Source organism: Myotis davidii, unplaced genomic scaffold, assembly GCF_000327345.1.
Source record: "Myotis davidii unplaced genomic scaffold, ASM32734v1 scaffold159, whole genome shotgun sequence".
Taxonomy (NCBI): Eukaryota; Metazoa; Chordata; class Mammalia; order Chiroptera; family Vespertilionidae; genus Myotis; species Myotis davidii.
The window spans coordinates 1,005,031-1,023,170 of record NW_006291231.1 but is presented as its reverse complement, the minus strand read 5'-3'; the positions used below and the strand labels follow the sequence as shown (position 1 = coordinate 1,023,170).

General features: G+C 34.6%; 1 protein-coding gene across 1 annotated transcript in view; it reads left to right on the top strand.

Moving 5' to 3' along the window:
- The window catches only part of SLC12A2 (solute carrier family 12 (sodium/potassium/chloride transporter), member 2), a 91,192-nt gene extending 74,368 nt beyond the window's left edge, over positions 1-16,824 (top strand). Inside the window, exons 21-28 of the mRNA XM_006764369.2 lie at positions 3,201-3,326; positions 6,740-6,787; positions 8,159-8,281; positions 9,685-9,796; positions 11,400-11,486; positions 13,720-13,855; positions 14,152-14,219; positions 16,022-16,824. Of these exons, the coding sequence (XP_006764432.2) occupies positions 3,201-3,326; positions 6,740-6,787; positions 8,159-8,281; positions 9,685-9,796; positions 11,400-11,486; positions 13,720-13,855; positions 14,152-14,219; positions 16,022-16,157 (836 nt within the window). The 3' untranslated portion in view covers positions 16,158-16,824. The remainder of the gene's footprint in view (positions 1-3,200; positions 3,327-6,739; positions 6,788-8,158; positions 8,282-9,684; positions 9,797-11,399; positions 11,487-13,719; positions 13,856-14,151; positions 14,220-16,021) is intronic.
- The last annotated feature ends 1,316 nt before the right edge of the window (positions 16,825-18,140 follow it).

Here is an 18,140-nt window from a genome sequence, read left to right as displayed (position 1 = left end):
CCTAGGGCTGCCAGGCAGCCAGAGGGATGTCTGATTGCCAGCTTAGGACCAGTCCCCCAGGGAACAGGCCTAAGCCAGCAGGTGGTCATCCCCTGAGGTGTCTCAGACTGCAAGAGGGCACAGGCCAGGCTGAGGGACCCCCCTTCCCCCCGAGTGCACAAATTTTTGTGCACCGGGCCTCTAGTCCTATATAATAAAACCCTAATATGTAAATCGCCCAAATGGCAGAACAACCCATTGCTATGACACACATTGACTACCAGGGGGCAGACGTTCAATGCAGGAGCTACCCCCTGGTGGTCAGTGCACTCCAAGGGGAGTGCCACTCAGCCAGATTCGGGCTCACGGTGAGTGCAGTGGCAGTGGCAGGAGCCTCTCCCGCCTCCGCAGTAGCGCTAAGGACCCTTCGAGGGATGTCCTACTGTCGGCTTAGGCCCGCTCCCAGGCTGAGGGACATCCCTCCCTCCTCCTTAGTGCACAGATGTCATGCACCGGACCTCTAGTATCCTATATAATAAAAGCATACTATGCAAATAGTCCCCTTGACCAGAGTTCTTCCGGGAGTTTGACCAGTGGGTGGGCAAGCTGGGGGAAGGAAGGAAGGCCCTGGCCAGCAGTGGCGGCAAGCGGCCGGGGGATGGGAGGGAGTACCTGGCCAGCAGCCAGCAGCCGCTAGGGACCCTACCAGTGCATAAATTTCATGCACTGGCCTCTAGTAATAAATAAAATTGTTGGAGAAAAACAAAATTAATGAGTGCGAAATTGTTAGACATGATCATGTTTATGAAAGTCATGCTTTATATATAGAGGCACATTAAATAGTGAAAAACTAATCTCCGGAAAAGACCCTAGAAATCATTTTTAAATCATTTTATTCTGAAATAATTATAGGTACACAAGAAATTATAAAAATGTAGAGAGGTCTTGTGCACCCTTCTGCTGTTCGGTCGATTTGCATATTAGGGTTTTATTATATAGGATATTTTTACAAATTTCTCCCAATGGTAACATCTTACATATCTGTAGTTCTATACATGCACACACATGTGTACTTTGTGGTATATATCACATATTTTGATTTATGTAATCAGCACCATAATCAAGATACAGAACTGTTCCATCACCACAAAGATCTCCCTTCTACCCCTATATAGCTTTCACCATACTCTTCCTCACTCCCCATCCTTAAACTCTGACACCCACCAATCTCTTCTCCAACAATATAATTTTCAAAGCATTTATAAAACAAACCAACCATTTTTAAAAAAATGAACATTGAAACCAGTTATGGTATAATATTAGCTTTTGCAAACTTTTAAACTATGGAAAATTCCATACCCTCTAATGATTTAAAAAAAATATTAAAAGCTTAAGAAAATTTGCATACCTAATATTTTACCATTATCAATTGAATAACCAAATCATCCAAATTAACTAAAGCCTAAATAGCTGAGAGACATAATGAACTTTTGTCATCTGTTTCTAACCATAATTTAAACTGTTTTATTCTTCCCACTCCCTCCACCATTTTAAGTATATTGTGCATTCCCGAAAGGAATGCTTTAAGATCTTTATCCATATAACACAAAAGTATGGCTTGCTGAAAATGCACTTTCTTACTCTATCTAGAGTATGCCTTGCAACATACTACTTTAATTCTCACTTGCTCTGAGAGTAATTTAGGTTTAGGGTTAACTCTGCATAATTATTTGTAGTGTCCCCTTTCATTCAAAAATATCACAGTTTGGCCAGTAAATTACATAATTCTATAATTTACTGAGATTTTGAATATTGGAACTTGAAAGTATTTTTATGTGTTTACAATCATGAAAATTGTTTTGAAATCCTTGTTATTCATCATTAAGATTTGAAGACAGGGATTTGATTTAGCACAAGGATTAAAGAACAGAGTCATATCTGCTTTAGAAATCCCAGTATTTTTTTCTAGGTAGTTTTGTAGTCTGGGCAAATGTATTGACATCCAAGCCTCAGTTTTCTCATCTGTTAAAACATAATTACTTCATAGTGTCATTGTGAAGATTAAAAAGGAGGTAAGGCCTGTGAAGCTTTTCGCAATGCCTACACAGAAGCTCACATAGTTTCTACTGTTATTTCTCTTAATGCACAAATCAGTGATGAGGATTATGGATAGATGATCAAATTCATATTATGTTTATCTTCATGAAAATATTTTTATGGTGGAAGTTAAATATTTCCTAACTCTTCCCCAAAAAAACAGAAAATGAAGAAATGGTACTTTTACAATGAGTTTGGTAAAGGACTCTATTCCCTAGTTTGGCTTTGTAGTTATGGCTGTAATTTTTCAGTGTTGTCTGTCCTCTTACATTTTATATGAACATCTGTCACATTTTACATTTTTCACTTGTGTAAATGACTTTGAGAGTAGAGTTGACTCACATTTCCTTCCATACATTATTCTTTTGTCTGCCAGATTCTTATGTTTCATGAATCTCATTCATTACTGATTCCCCAGCACTTAATTCAGGTGTCTGACACTTAGTTGTGGCTCAAGATATTGAAGTGAATAGTCATTTCAAAACAGATTAGCACATTTGTTTAAATCAGAAATCACTTATTATAAACTTACTAGAGGCCTGATGCACAAAAATTTGTGCAGTTGGGAGGGGGGAGGAGGAGAGGTCCCTCATCTGGCCTGTTCCCTTTTGCAGTCAGGGACCCCTCGGAGGATGTCCACATGCTGGCTTAGGCCCGCTTTCTGGGGGAACGGGCCTAAGCTGGCAGTCAGACATCCTTCTGGCAGCCTGGCAGCTCTCAGGGGATATCCACTTGCCAACGGGGACAGGCCTAAGCTGCAGTCAGACATCCTTAGCGCTGCTGAGGAGGCGGGAGAGGCTCCCGCCACCACCACTGTGCTGGCAGCCGTCAGCCGTCAGCCTGGCTTGTGGCTGAGCAGAGCTCCCCCTGTGGGAGAGCACTGACCACCAGGGGGCAGCTCCTGCATTGAGTGTCTGCCCCCTGGTGGTCAGTGTGTGTCACAGTGACCAGTCATTCCCAGTGGTTCTGCTGTTAGGGTCAATTTGCATATTGCCCTTTTATTATATAGGATTTTATAATAAACTTTGCTTGAAATGATCGTTTAATTGATATTATACCATCATGCTTTCCTTAATGTTTAAAATAAGGTTTAGATCATATTTTAAATACTTTCATATCTACAGAAGAATTATTGTCGTCACAAGAGAAATCTCCTGGTGTCAAGGATGTGGTACTAAGCATGGAGTATAGTAAGAAATCAGAATTAGATACTTCCAAACCATCTGGTGAAAAAACCGTTACACATAAAGGTAATTTTTATTCTTTAATTTATTTAAAGAAATTTCATTACTGGTAATGTTTTAATTTGGAGAGAAATAGCTTTATTACGTAACATAGCTAATAAGGTAACCTGTCCTCAAATTTTTACTTTTCATTTCTAGTTGCTCAAAATTTATGGCTTTCAAAACTACAGATGAATAAGAATAGATCCAGAGACAAATGAGTTGCGAGGGGGTGCGGGGGGAGGTTAGAGAGCAACCAAAGGACTTGTATGCATGCATATTAGTATAACCCCATGGTCGGCAAACTGCGGCTCTTTGGCCCCTTGAGTGTGGCTCTTCCTAAGCCTTAGGAGTACCCTAATTAAGTTAATAACAATGTACCTACCTACCTATATAGTTTAAGTTTAAAAAATTTGGCTCTCAAAAGTAATTTAAATCATTGTACTGTTGATATTTGGCTCTGTTGACTAATGAGTTTGCCGACCACTGGTATAACCAATGGACACAGACACTGGGATGGTGGGGGCTTGCCTGGAGTGGGAATGGCTGGGGGGAGGGGGCGCAAATTGGGGAAGAGGGAGACATATGTAAAACATTAGACAAAAAAAACTATCTACAAAATAATTAATTTATAAGGCATTAAAGTGGATCACAGAACAGAAAATATACTAATTAATTACCTACTAATATGCTCTTGTATGTTTTTATTTATACTTGCTTTAAAGAAAACATTTTAATTTGAAGCCTTGGTTAAATCTCAACTTGTAAAGAAACATAATTTTAGAGCAGCAGTTCTCAACCTGTGGGTCGCGACCCCTTTGGGGGTAGAATGACCTTTTCACAGGAGTCGTCTAAGACCATCGGTCACCACATATATAATTACATATTGTTTTTGTGATTAATCATTATGCTTTAATTATGTTCAATTTGTAACAATGAAATTGGGGTCACCACATGAGGAACTGTATTAAAGGGTCACGGCATTAGGAAAATTGAGAACCACTGTTTTAGAGTGATATACCTATTATAAGCATGTGATAATATTGAAAGAAATTAAGTTTATGTAATTGATTAACCTTTTTTATTCTTTTTAGTAAATCAAGGTATTTAAATGCCAAGGCTTTTATTTATGTGTTGATATATTCAGAATATTCCTACTTCTGCATCTGAAGTTTAGGTAAAACAATGAATAAAAAATCAAGTGCAATTTTACTTCTTAATTTAGTCTTTCTGAAGAAACAAGCTATTTGTATTTGGGTGCTGAACTATTCAGCCATAATTACAGACATAATACCACTGGTAACTTATGTGCTTAAGCCACAAAACAATTTCCGGGTTTCATGAGACTTTCAGACAATTTCATCCACAAATCTATACATAATGTTTATGAGAAGGAAAGAGAGATGACTTCCAAATCTTACTCTCCCACCCTCACTCTCCTACCTCTGTTTAGTTTAGTATCTCCATCTGTCCTATTCCCAGTTGACATGCAATAAGAAAAATCTGCACTGTAAATCATCAAACCATATCATATTTTTTATTTCTGTAAAATAATTGCCATTCTTTGTCTGAAATTGATAACATTGGCTAGTTCCTATCTCAGAAAATTGATCATTTCTAGATTTAGAAGCATGCATTTATTTATTTCCTCCTTTTTAATTTATCTGTTTGCTTAGAGAATGGTAGTTGAGAGCTTAGTTGAGACCCATTGTCCCTTTCAGTTCTTTGCTGGCCTGGGATTATAATTTTTTCTTTTTCATCTCAAAACTATAAACTGATTATGACAGCACTGTTCTTATGTTCCTGCATTTATTTTTAGTTTATGGTATTCATTCTTTCATTTTCTCTTACTTTTCATTTGTCCTTTTCTCTTGCCTAAAACAAATCCTTTCCTTTACAGAATCTGTTAGAAATTAATAGATAAAACTATGATGGAAGGGGAAGAAGTAATATTTATCAAGCATTTACTTTGTGCCTTCCACAATTTAATAGATGTTATCCATACATTAGCTCATTAATGTGTCATAATCTTATGAATCATTATTTTTATGAAGTAGGAAACTGGGTCAGTATATTTCTATTTATCTTCTTGTTATAAAAATGTAAATAATTTTAATTTAGTTTAAATCAAAGTGTCAATATTTCCTTGATTTTCTGAGCTCTCTGAAATGAATACAGAATGTCCATAGTTATATTTATAAATGTTTTTTATCTTCAAAGACAGATAATATCAAATATCTATAGGAACAATATTTAATACTAAGAAATTAAAATAATTGAAATGTTTCTTGTTCCATAACAGGCATAAGAAATTAGCATTCAAAAATAGCATTAATATTTTTTGTGTTTATTTTCCTAATTTTTCAATTATTTTCAAAATTATCATAGAAATCATAGAAAAGTTTATACAGTTTTAAAAGTCTTCAGAATTATAAACATTCTGGTATGGTTATTATGTAGTCGTAGATATTTGATATTTCTGCCTTGATTATTGAGTATTCAAAAGAACAAAAAGAGCACCCTTTTATTTTGTGCTAAGCACTGACTTAAGTGCATTAATATTTGCAATATAATAACATTAAGAGGTAGGTATTGTTCATCCTCTTTACAACTAAGGAAAGTGAGGAGTTAAGTCACAGCCAGGAAAGGGGTCAGTGGTAATACTGAAATGCTGGGAGTCTGGCTCAAGAGCCCACTGCAGTGTACTCTTCCCTGACCAAATCGGGAATTTTATCTGCCTTAAACAAATAATGCAAGCTTATATTTAAAAAAAAAAAAAAAAGAAGAAGAGAGAGAGATTAGGAAAACTGTTAACTCCAGGAAAACATTTGTAGGTATTTAAATGTAAACGGACAAGTATATGCAGGCATACTTGCATATGCATATATACTTTATGTATTTGAAAAAAAAAATTGCTCTCCTGTATAACCTGGCATTTTATATAAACCAAGAGACTCTGGCTGATCAAATTCCTTAATATTTCAAGTGGCAAATGATTTGAACAAATACCAAATATCCCTTAAGTGTTTCCAAAATTACTTTTCAGTCATTTGCATAATGATTAAAGTTTATGTGTTATCTGGAACATCAATATTTTAATGCCATATTCCTACTCTGTTAGCCATAGTTCAACATCTTGTCATCTGATTTCAAGCATAAAAGTTTAAAAGTTTAAAAATTCTGCTAAAGTTTTGGGCAGCTGTAGAGGAATAAAATTTTAGGGGTGTTTAATCAGTAGCCCCATTGGAGAGGTCTAAAATGTTTGCTTTTTTAAATCCTGAACACTTAGTGCAGAAAATATTGATCTTCAGTCTTGATTATTTTTCAGACTGTTTCTTCGTACTATGTTTTGTTTATAAATGTGCTCTATTTACATTTTCATTATTTTATTAATATAAAGGCAATTAACTTATATTTTGTGTTTTTTAAACATAATCTAGATGAGGAAGAGGATGGCAAGACTCCAACTCAACCACTGTTGAAAAAAGGCAGGCATTTTTCATCATTTTATTTTAACCCCTTTTTCATACTATTAACTCTTATTTATTATTTTCTTTTTTATCTTAGTTTTTATTTTCATGGTGAGGTGATGTTACAGTTATTTATTAAATGCAGATTAGAAAAATTATCATTAGTCTAATTAAAGCATTAAATCATCCCAGGAAAAGGTGATATATCAAATATAAATTCTTTTAAGTCATCATAGCATTTCTGAAATATTCAAACCCTGAAAGTCAGTATTAATTTTTTAATTTTAACTGCATGGTTTAGATGATAAGTAGAGACACTGAAATAGGTTTATTCACAGTGTCACTGCATTCTTTACCATCAGTGGTATCAGCCAAGTCCTTAATTTTGATACTAATATATTTTTCATTTCAAAAATTACAATATTTCTCACAGTCCTGCTGCGTTTGGGAGATACACAGTCATGTCATCGTACATGAATTTTATGAGAAGGAGATAGAGGTGAGAGTTATGGAGCAGTGTGGTTTGGTAGCCATATTACTTCATCATGCAAATCATTCGTCATGTTTGCATACATCGTGGCAGCATGAAAAGTGAATGATAGGCATTCTGCAAACGTGATCAGATTTCCTCCTATGGATTTTTGCTTTAAAAATTTGGTCTAGGAGTTTCACAATAGTCATTTGCTTATTCACAGAGCCAGTGTTGATTTCTTTTTTTTAATTTACTGGGACTATAAATGGGAACTCCCTTGGTATATTGCTCTTTCGACTTGCAGCATATGGGTGCCCTTCCAGGGAGTTCCCACCATCTTTCTGTGGTTTAAAGAAAGATGTGATGGTTATGTGGCTTTATAATTGGGTATCACATATTAATGGGACAAATGTTAGATAAAAATGAGAGTTTTTTTTCCCTTAGACTAAGGTTTCACTGTGATAATTGTAAGATTGTATTGGTATGTCTTCCATTTCTGTCTTTCATATAACATTTTATTTAAAAATTTTTTTTGAGCTTTAAATGGTTTAAAAACTAGACTACAAAAGAAAAGGCATAAACTTAATTTGTCCAGTTAGCCTAAAACATCTTTTCAAAAATCAAAATCCAGCAGTTATAATTTTCTTGATTGATATTTATGATTCTCTTTCATTCAGAATGCTTCAAAATATTGGAAATTAGGCAAGATGGTCTAAATGAGTTTAACTATTGTGAAGATGTGTTTATCTCTAGCCATCTTAATTGTATGTTTAAATTATAAACAATTGAAAGCTTATGATTGATACCATATACTACTATCTGCGAAATATGTAAAAGTTAGGAAACTGTAGGAATGCAGCAAAAGGGACTTTAATATTTAGCTTCCTCACATCTTCTTTTTCTGCTTAATCCTTTAGAATCCAAAGGCCCTGCTGTGCCTTTAAATGTAGCTGACCAAAAGCTTCTTGAAGCTAGTACACAGTTTCAGAAAAAGCAAGGAAAGAATACTATTGATGTCTGGTGGCTTTTTGATGATGGAGGTAAGGTTGTTAATACATTTTTTTAACAGTTTTAAATTTACTGAAGTTGTGGGAATAGTACTAAAAATTGGCATGTATTCCTTACTCATAGACCACATTCCAGTTTAGCCAACATTCCCAAAAGCAACAGGATTAATTTCGGAATCAGGTGTTGCACTTAGTTGTCATCTCTCTTCATTGTCCTTTACTTTGGGAGTTGCTAGGTCTTTCTTTGAGCTTCATGACCTTAATATTTAAAAAAATAGTATAGACCAAATATTTTATAGAATGTCACTTAATTTGGAGTGCTATTTGATGTTTCACCATAATTATTTTCAAGTTATGTATTTTTAGCAGAAATATCACAAGTGATGCTGTGCTCTTCTGTGTATATCTCATCAGATGGCACATGATGTTGCTTTGTAATATCACTGGTGAAGTTAGCTTTGACTACGGAGTAAGGTGGTTTTCACCAGGGTTATACCCTGAAGAGTTACTGTTTTCCCCTTTTATAATTGCAGGCATTTGGGGGATGAGGAGTTACTTTGAGACTATGTAAACAGGCCGTTGTTACTGCAACTGTTACCACCATCTTTAGCATCCATTGATATTTCTGCCTGAATTTATTGTTGTTATGGTTTGTTTGTGGTTGCCAGATGATAATTTTCCAGTCCTATTATTTCTTCCCATGGATTCCTATTTTATTCACTGGGATATGATTTGTCATTCTCATTATTTGTTTTGATATTCAAATTGTCCCAGATTTCCTGTTTAGTCTGACTGCTATGTCCATGTGGCATGTCCCAACCACTCTTTGTTTTCTAATACAGTAAGGAGTTCCAGGCTCAGTGTTTGTACTTCCCTACAGCATCCGTTGAACCACCCTTTATCTAAGAAGCCCTGATTACTTTTAGTGGAGAGTGGTATTGAGGAACCAAAAACGGGTCATTAGATGTGCTCGTTGGTATTAGGGTGTCATTGCTCCCAGGCCCTCTCAGTGGACAGATCTATGAAATACACATATAAGTGTCTGTATGTATACTTACAGGCTGAAAACTAATTCCAGCCCAACACTGCAGGGTTCAATCTAGCTTCTCCCTCTGTTTCTCATTTTAGTGAGAAATGTTGCTCCCATTAGCTTCAGCAAATATTCTCCTCCCTCCCCCTTCCTGTAGGGGACTAATCTCCCAACTCTGCCAGGCCACAATCCCATTTCACTGACTTCCTCACATGGGCCCTGACTCCACTGGGTCTCCCCTTTAGTTCAGTCCTGCCTCACGGCTTTATGACTGAATCAAGGAAGGATAGAAAGAAAAATTTAGTTTTACAGAGTTGTTGTAAACATGTTTTTAGAGAAGAAATTGAATTAAAAGTTTTTATTTAAGAAATTAGCACTTAGTATATGATTTATTTTTATGATTCAGGTTTGACCTTATTGATACCTTACCTTCTGACTACCAAGAAAAAGTGGAAAGATTGTAAGATCAGAGTATTCATTGGTGGAAAAATAAACAGAATAGACCATGACCGGAGAGCGTAAGTCTACTTTAAATTGAAGGACATTTATCTGTAATACTTTATTATTACTATATAGATTTGATAGAATAATCCATAGGCAATCCATAAGATGTCAGTTATGTTGCTCTATTCTATGCTGAAGCTGAAAATTCTCAAATAAACCCTCTTTAATTTTAAGTTAGTCTTTACGTTTAAGTTGTAGATTGTTTTACTGATATGTAATATTTTTTAATATACTGACATTTTAGAAAGTATTAACATTTATGGCAATAAGTGTAAAGCAGCTCTTTTTTTAAATCGGGGGAGAGTGTGCAGCCCTTGTCATCCACTCCCTGTCTGTGTTGTCACAGTTCTGGTTCTGGGTTCAGTGCTTCTCTAAGTGCCTGTGGTGTCTCTGACCTGTTTGCATATATTTTGCACATTGCTCCTAATTTCAGGTTTGGAAAGCAGAGCTTGATCTCATGATTCCTCTGCCCAAAATACTTCATAACTTTTCCTCTGTAACATAACAGAGAAGGTCTATGCTAAATGTGGCAAATAAAGTCCTTACAATCTACCCTCCTATTCCCTATTGTTATCTCTTAGTCCCCCAATAGCCTTATACTTCAGTTTACATTTCTGTACCTGCCTTAAAAATGCAGATGGTTTCAGACTTTCACTCCTTTGCTTACTCTCATCTCTCTACTATTAATAACTTTGTACTTATCAGTTAAAATACTCTATCCTTTAAAGTTCAGGACAGTTGCCACCTTCTTCATTACACCTTCCCTAATTTTCTCCCTTGTCCCCCACTAGTTGTTACATTTTCTTCCTGAATCACAATATATTTGATACCACTCATCACATTCTGGGCTTCTGTTATATTTATTTTATGCCAGGATTCAATTAAGTGTTTATTCATTTCAAAGAGTGAATTATGCAAGCAGTATTAGAAATAACTAAAAAAGTTAAACCTGTTTCTCATCTGTTTTCTAGTATATTAATTTAGAAAACTCATTAAGAATAAAATCCTGTTTTGTTCATTGCTTTTACTGTACAAGTTTCAACTTTTCTATTGTTGCCACCAAGGCTTCATTGCCAATTCTGCCTCCAAAAAGATATTTACTGAAAAGCCAGAGGCTGTTGGAGCTCCTATCCCATGCCTGTCCAAGTTCAATCCCCCACCCCTCCCAAATACTGTGAACTTAACCTACTCTCAGTTATAACTTCAGTTTGGTCCAAAAGGTCATATTTGGACCTTTTGAGATATGCATTCAACATGGATGGAAGAATAATCCAAAAATAATTAAACAACTAGTTTTTATTGAAATCCTTATACTTAATATAATTCCACTAAAATTAAATTTAAAAATACTAGTTGTATTCAAATTTCATTATTAATGTCTTTCACTGTCCATTACTGGATGAGATTCAGAAAATGTAAAATAACAGAAGTCTCTTCTCAAGGAATTTTTTAGATCCACTTTGTTAATGTACAATGGAAATTAATTCAGATGGGTTTGTTTTGTATGTGATAGATATTTTTCCTATAAATCATGCTTTTCAGATACATAGATTCAGCTCTAAATAGAATAGAAATATCAGCCTTCATGTGTCTAAGTGCTATTTATTTTTGTTTTAGGATGGCTACTTTGCTTAGCAAGTTTCGGATAGACTTCTCTGATATAATGGTCCTAGGAGATATAAATACTAAACCAAAGAAAGAAAAGTAAGTTATTGAATAAATTACTTTGTACAAATTTCTGATACTTTTGGATAACCTACTCAGACACTCCAGTAACAGATCATTCAACTTAAACTAATATATGGCCTTTTGGCCTGCTGTTAGTTACATAACTTTTTAAATTTAGCACTGAGAGTTGGCATGCTTATAGCAGATTTCAGAGTAAGTCTAAAGGCCTTCCATTTTCAGAGAATTCAATTACTGCTTTATAAGAAATTTCTGAAATCATTAATACCACAGAAATTCCACATGGTTCTTTAAATTTCCATTGTTTATGCCCACGTTCATTATGACTACTCAGTCCCTACTCCACATAGAAATTATTCACACAGTTTTATTACTAAAATAGAAAAGTCTAAGAATTTGCCTATAATAGTTGCATTTACAATTCTCAAGAATGAAAAGATTTGTGGAATAGTGTATCTGAAGATGGTAATATTATGGTTGTTATCATATGTATATCACTGGACAGAATTTTTTAATTCTCCAATAAACGTTGAATAAATGATGAAGTTGGTGTAAAGAATCCACTTTAATTTAAAAAAAATAGTAAGATTATACTGTGTAAGATTGTAATCAGGGAGAGATTTGTTTCCTGTTATAAAACAATAAAAACCAGGAGCTTTGTATGAGACATACTTGAAAAGGGTGTTTGTTCAAGGACTCAATTCCAATGTATGTGTGGAGGCTTCCCACACCAACCAATTCTCAGACAGAAGCAGAGTATCGAGAATTCAACTCGATTAGGACACCATCTACGCAAAGATAGAATCAAATTACACAGGTAAAGGGCTCAGCCTCACAAGAACTGCCTTCCGCTTAATTATTTTTTTTTAAATGTTTTTATTAATTTCAGAAAAGAAGGGAGAGAGAAACATCAATGATGAGAGAGAATCATTGATCAGCTACCTCCTGCACTCCCCACACTGGAAATTGAGCCCGTAACCCCGGGGCATATGCCCTGACCAGGAATTGAACCACGATTTTTGGTTCATAGGTCAAAACTCAACCACTGAACCACACCAGCTGGGCTGCCCTCCACTTCAGATTCCAGCCACAAGCACAGGTTGTTACCTAGACTTCCGACAGACTAGCTATAAATCAGAGGTTCACATGACTTCCCTCTCCAATTTCAGTTTGCTAGAATGGCTCACAGAACTCAAGAAAACCCATTTACTCATTAGATTACTAATTTATTACAAAGGATACAAATTAACAATCAGATGAAGGGATACATTTAGTGAGGTCCCCAACAAAGGAGCTTCTGGCCTTGCGGAGCTTGGGGCTCAGCAAGGTGGCACCTGGAAGCATTCTGTCTCCAACAAAGAGGGGAAAGGACCAAGGAGCTGTCCTCCCAGTTTTTCTGAAGCTTCATTACTTAGTCTTGATTGAACTTTTGGTACAATAAAAATCAGTTCCATAATTAGTTAAAAATTAGTCATGATTGACTAAGTCATTGGTCACTGGCAATTATACTCAATCTCCAGCCCTTTCCTTTTTGTGGGACACTGGAGGTTTGTAGGGGGAGACAACTGAAAGATCCAAACCTCTAGTCACAAGGTGGTTTCAACTGGCAACCAGCCCCACCCTTGGGTTGGGTCCAAACATCATCTCATTAATTAAAAAAAAAAACGTTTATAACTCTCAACACTTGGGAAATTCCAAGGGTTTGGGGGAGCTGTGAGCCAGGAACTGTAGATGAAGACGAAATATCTTACATAAATCACAATATTGCAATACTGAAAAATGTTTTTCACATTCATAGAGGATTAGAATGCTGTTCATATTCTTTTAATTATCTTTTGTCCTATTAAGTATTTTTGGATCTAGAGATTAATTCTCCATCTACTTAAATGTTTAGTATCTGCCTTTCCCTCCCTTCAAAATGTTCTAGTACCTTTTCTTATACTACTTTTCTTTAGTGGTATTTGAACTGGGAAAGGGAAAGCCTTTGAGTGTTTTGAGTAAAGGAGTAACACAATTTGACTTACTGCTCAAAGGGAACATTCTGGCACTGTGGTGAAAATTTACTTCAATTGGGGTGGGGAGTTAGACATAGGAGCAGGGATAGATGAGAAAGATCAGAGTAGTTAAGGGTATAAAGGGGAGCACAGTAGATGGAAAATAATAACTGCTTAAGTTATAATTTTGTGTTTCAAGATCATACTGTTACGTAATTCAAAATAAGGTTATCAGTATTCTTTCTATTGTTTTTAAGTATTATAGCTTTTGATGAAATGATTGAGCCATACAGACTTCATGAAGATGATAAAGAACAAGATATTGCAGATAAAATGAAAGAAGATGAACCATGGCGAATAACAGATAATGAACTTGAACTTTATAAGACCAAGGTATTCTTTTTTATTTCTGCTTACTTTTCATTAACCTTCCATGTGATTTTTAAAAAATACTAAGACATAAAAGTATCAAGAACTTGTTACAGAAGGACCCAGTTGTGTAAATTAAATCTACTTTAAGTTGGATTTATATGTGGTCTTTGTAAAGAATGATTTTTTAAAATTATGGAACTGACTTTTATTTACCAAAATTGATTTTGGTTTCTTTTTGTCTACTTATAGTTTTATGAACCATGATAGATTCCAATTTTCAAATGGTCTAGGCATGACTTTGTCTTGTTTCATTTCAGACATACCGGCAGATTAGGTTAAATGAATTATTAAAGGAACATTCAAGCACAGCTAGTATCATTGTCATGTAAGTAATACCAATACTAAGATTTTCTTAGGTATTAATTTTTATGATAATGCAATTAGGGCTAATTTCTATACAAGTACGTACCTATTTAACATTCATAATGACCTAGTAGTTGTAAGAAGGAAAAACAAACTCTTTAAAATACAGTTTGCTCTAAGCACATGGGAAGAAATTAAGTAGGAGGAAAGAAAAATCTTAAGCTTATATGAATCTAAGTAATTTTTTATTATTGTATATTTTACAATTTTCCCACCTTTTAACTGTGTTTAACTTTGCCATCAACCATATGGGGTATGATGGCCTGAAATTCAAATTTGGACCCCAGGCACCCTGGTTCTCAAACTTAATTCATTACAGAAGGCAGTGCTGGAAGCGATTTGTTCACAAACAGAATCATTTTTCCCCATTAGAAATAATATAAATTAAATTAATCCATTCCAGACCCCCAAATACAATGCATGTCTATTGTACTGTTTAGTCTATAAACTTATTTCCTTAAATTTATCGAACAAGCCCCCTACTAGCCTTAAAGGAATCAAACACCTTCAGCACTTGTTACAGAGGTGTCTTTCAGGTCAAAACGCTGTATCTTTGCTTGTTCATGTATCACTGCCTCCAAAATGCAGTCACTAGCTCACTGCTTTTCCTTTATCCAAATCAACAACAGTTTTTCTACCTCTTCAATTACCTGTGATCATTGCTTCTTTCACAGCATTAGCAACTCTTGATGGCCTCTTTATGTTTTAAAATTGTGCTAATGTTGATTTCACCAGCAACGTAAGCATCCTCTCCTTTGTTACCTTGAGACGCTTTTTGTCTTGCTGAGGTATCAGCTGAAAGGGTTGTCAGGTCAAAAACTGAATTTTGGTTCTACCACTGAGACATTTTTTCTGTGAACAACTTGGTCAAGAACCAAATTGTTTGAGATGGGAGACTTAGAAAAATGAGGTTTAACTGTAATAAAGTTGCTTGGAGGATTAAATTTTTAAAATGGTTTCATGTCTGAATCCTTCCCCAAGTTCCCACACACAAGACTTTACATATAGACACATTGTTCTGGCAGTGAAAATAGCTAACTCTGGCTTTCCTTCCACTGAACCAGGTTAGCTAGATATTAACTTGAACACAAATTCCCTCAGTCCTGTAACCTGGATTCTTAAATGGGTGAGAAAAGCTCAAGCCTTCAAAAACATGGCAAATGGTTGAATAAAGTTGACACCAAAGGATTGTGGTTCTGATTAACAATAAACATTTATTATTACATCAGAAATTTTTAAGTTTTGCCAGTAATCATATATCTGTAATGGAAGATGATAAACATAGAATCTAGAAACACTAGAGAGCAATTGGCCGCTACTACTACTATCGACAAATAGAAGTGAAAGCACAGAGAGACAAGAAGATAAAAATGAGTATCTAGAAATAATTATGTTTGAATTTTATTTATCTATTTTAGTTTCCACTTTTACATTTAGATGGAAACATCATTTTCTCTTAAAAGAATTCTATACTTACTGAAGAAAGGGAAATTTAGGGCTTAATGTAAGATACCAAATGGGTTATGCTATTCGTGGGAAGAAATTTTTAAACATATTTTGTTAGAACTTGAAAAAAATAGGAGTAGTGTTATGGTAGTATAGTAGTTGCTATACTATGTGCAGAATTTCCCCACACTTAATATTATCTGCTGTAACTATAGTAACTTTTAGTTACTATATTTTGACATAATCTAATTTTTATTACATTTTATTCTTCTCAACTTAAAATGCATTGCTGAATTTCCTTTCTTCTTTTGATACCAGGAGTCTCCCAGTTGCACGAAAAGGTGCTGTATCCAGTGCTCTCTACATGGCGTGGTTAGAAGCTTTGTCTGAGGACCTGCCACCAATTCTCCTAGTTCGTGGGAATCATCAGAGTGTCCTTACATTCTATTCTTAAACTTTCTACACAGTGGACAGCCCTTCAGACAGTACTGCATTGCCTAGTGAAGTAACTGAAATCTTCAATGACACGTTAACATCACAATGGCGAACTGTGACTTTTCTTTCACTATTTCATTAATTTGAAAGCACACAGGGAAGTTGTTCCATTGACATGTATATGGAGACTTCAGTTTGTCATTAATGTATCTCAATTTTAATGATGATTCCTTGTTGTTGGACTAAAGCTCATGAAGTAAAGTTTTCCTTTGCTACTTGAATAGCAATAAAAGTATGTTATTTTCTGACTGATGAAAGAAATGCAAAAAGCCTTTAGCCTTGAGGTGCCTTCTGAAAATAACCAAATTTCATCCATATATCCTCTTTTATAAATTTATAGAATGTCAAACTTTGCCTTCAACTATTAGTTTTATTTCTAATCTCTTCTACCTTAAAATGGACACTGCTTTTCTTCCATTGACCAGTTAGTGTTGAGTACTGTATGTTGTCTATTATTTTTGTAAAGGTTTATGTTAGACATTAAAGGTGAGAGTTAGGGCAAGTTAATGGGGGGGGAGAGGGGGATGGGAACCAAAAAGTGACCCCAAGTTTAGATTGTATGAATATGTATAAATGTAGACCTAGGAGGAAAAGGCCCAATAAATCTTTTTTTTTTTTTTAACTTCTAAGTGGTTCTTATTTGTATCTTCATTCAATATTACTAAAACGTTAGGGAAGGTTGGAGATTTATCTAGTACTTCTATATACCGTTGAAAAATTACATAGTCATTCTTTAGACAAATTATATAGTTATTCTTTTGACAGAAATTCTCAAAATCAATTGTATTTATTAAAAGAGATTTGTCCTAATTTAGAGTTTTCTTTAAATCTGAGGGACTTTTAAGAAATGCTAATTAATTTTTCTGGAGGAAAATCGTTGCCATTTCATAGAATATTTCAAACACTACATGGAATTTCACTATACTATCCTTTACAAGTCATTAAAATAATGTTTTATCAAATGGTTAAATGGACCACTGGTTTCTTAGTGAAATGTTTTTAGGCTTAATTCATTCAAATGTCAAGTACATTTAGTCTTAATTAATATACTCAGGTTTGAACAGATTATTCTGAACATTTAAATTTAATCCATTCTTAATACTTTAAAACTTTTGTGTTAAGAAAAACTGCCAGATTGTGCTTTTGAAATGTCTGTTTGACATCATAGTCTACTAGTACAAATATGACAGTGCGTATGTACTGTTATTAAAAGCTTTATATTCAATTATTAATGTAAAGTTTTTCAGTTTTTATTCAAGGAATGATTTCCTAAAAACATTTCAAGGGATCTGTATCTACATATATGTATGTGTGTGTGCATATGTATATATAATGACATTTACGTTGCTTTTTTTTTTGCATTTTAAATGATCAAGAATCATTAGATTAAAATGGTTTTTGTTTTAGTAAATGTAAGTTCAAAATTAGATTGAAAGAGACCGGTTTCCTGGAGAACAAAGGTGATTATCTGAAGGGCATGTAATTCACACAGTTATCATTCAGAGAGAAAATGTGGAACATTTCATCTAAAATACTGTTTGTGGGTTCATTGGTATAAGTTTCAATGGTGAAGAACTTATGCAGGTTTTAATAAATCTTGATAGAAATTATAAAATTATTGTTGTCAACAGTGCAGTATTTTTGCTGCATAAGTGTGAACTAAGTTAACATAAAAATGAAGATCTGATAATAATTTTGAATTCAGAATGTTAAGAAAATGAAATAATTGTTTTTTTTCCAAAATATTTTTTCCTCTGTTATAATGCACAACATTGTTGCTTTTATGGCAGGTTTTATAGTGTTTGGGGGTAAGGATGGTAGAAATGTCTGATTAGTCAATAAACTATTTATGTTTGAATTTTTAAAATGGATAATAGGGCATGAACTAAGTGCTGCTATCTTTAAATGTGCACAGGTACACTTATTTTTTTTTTTCTTCAAG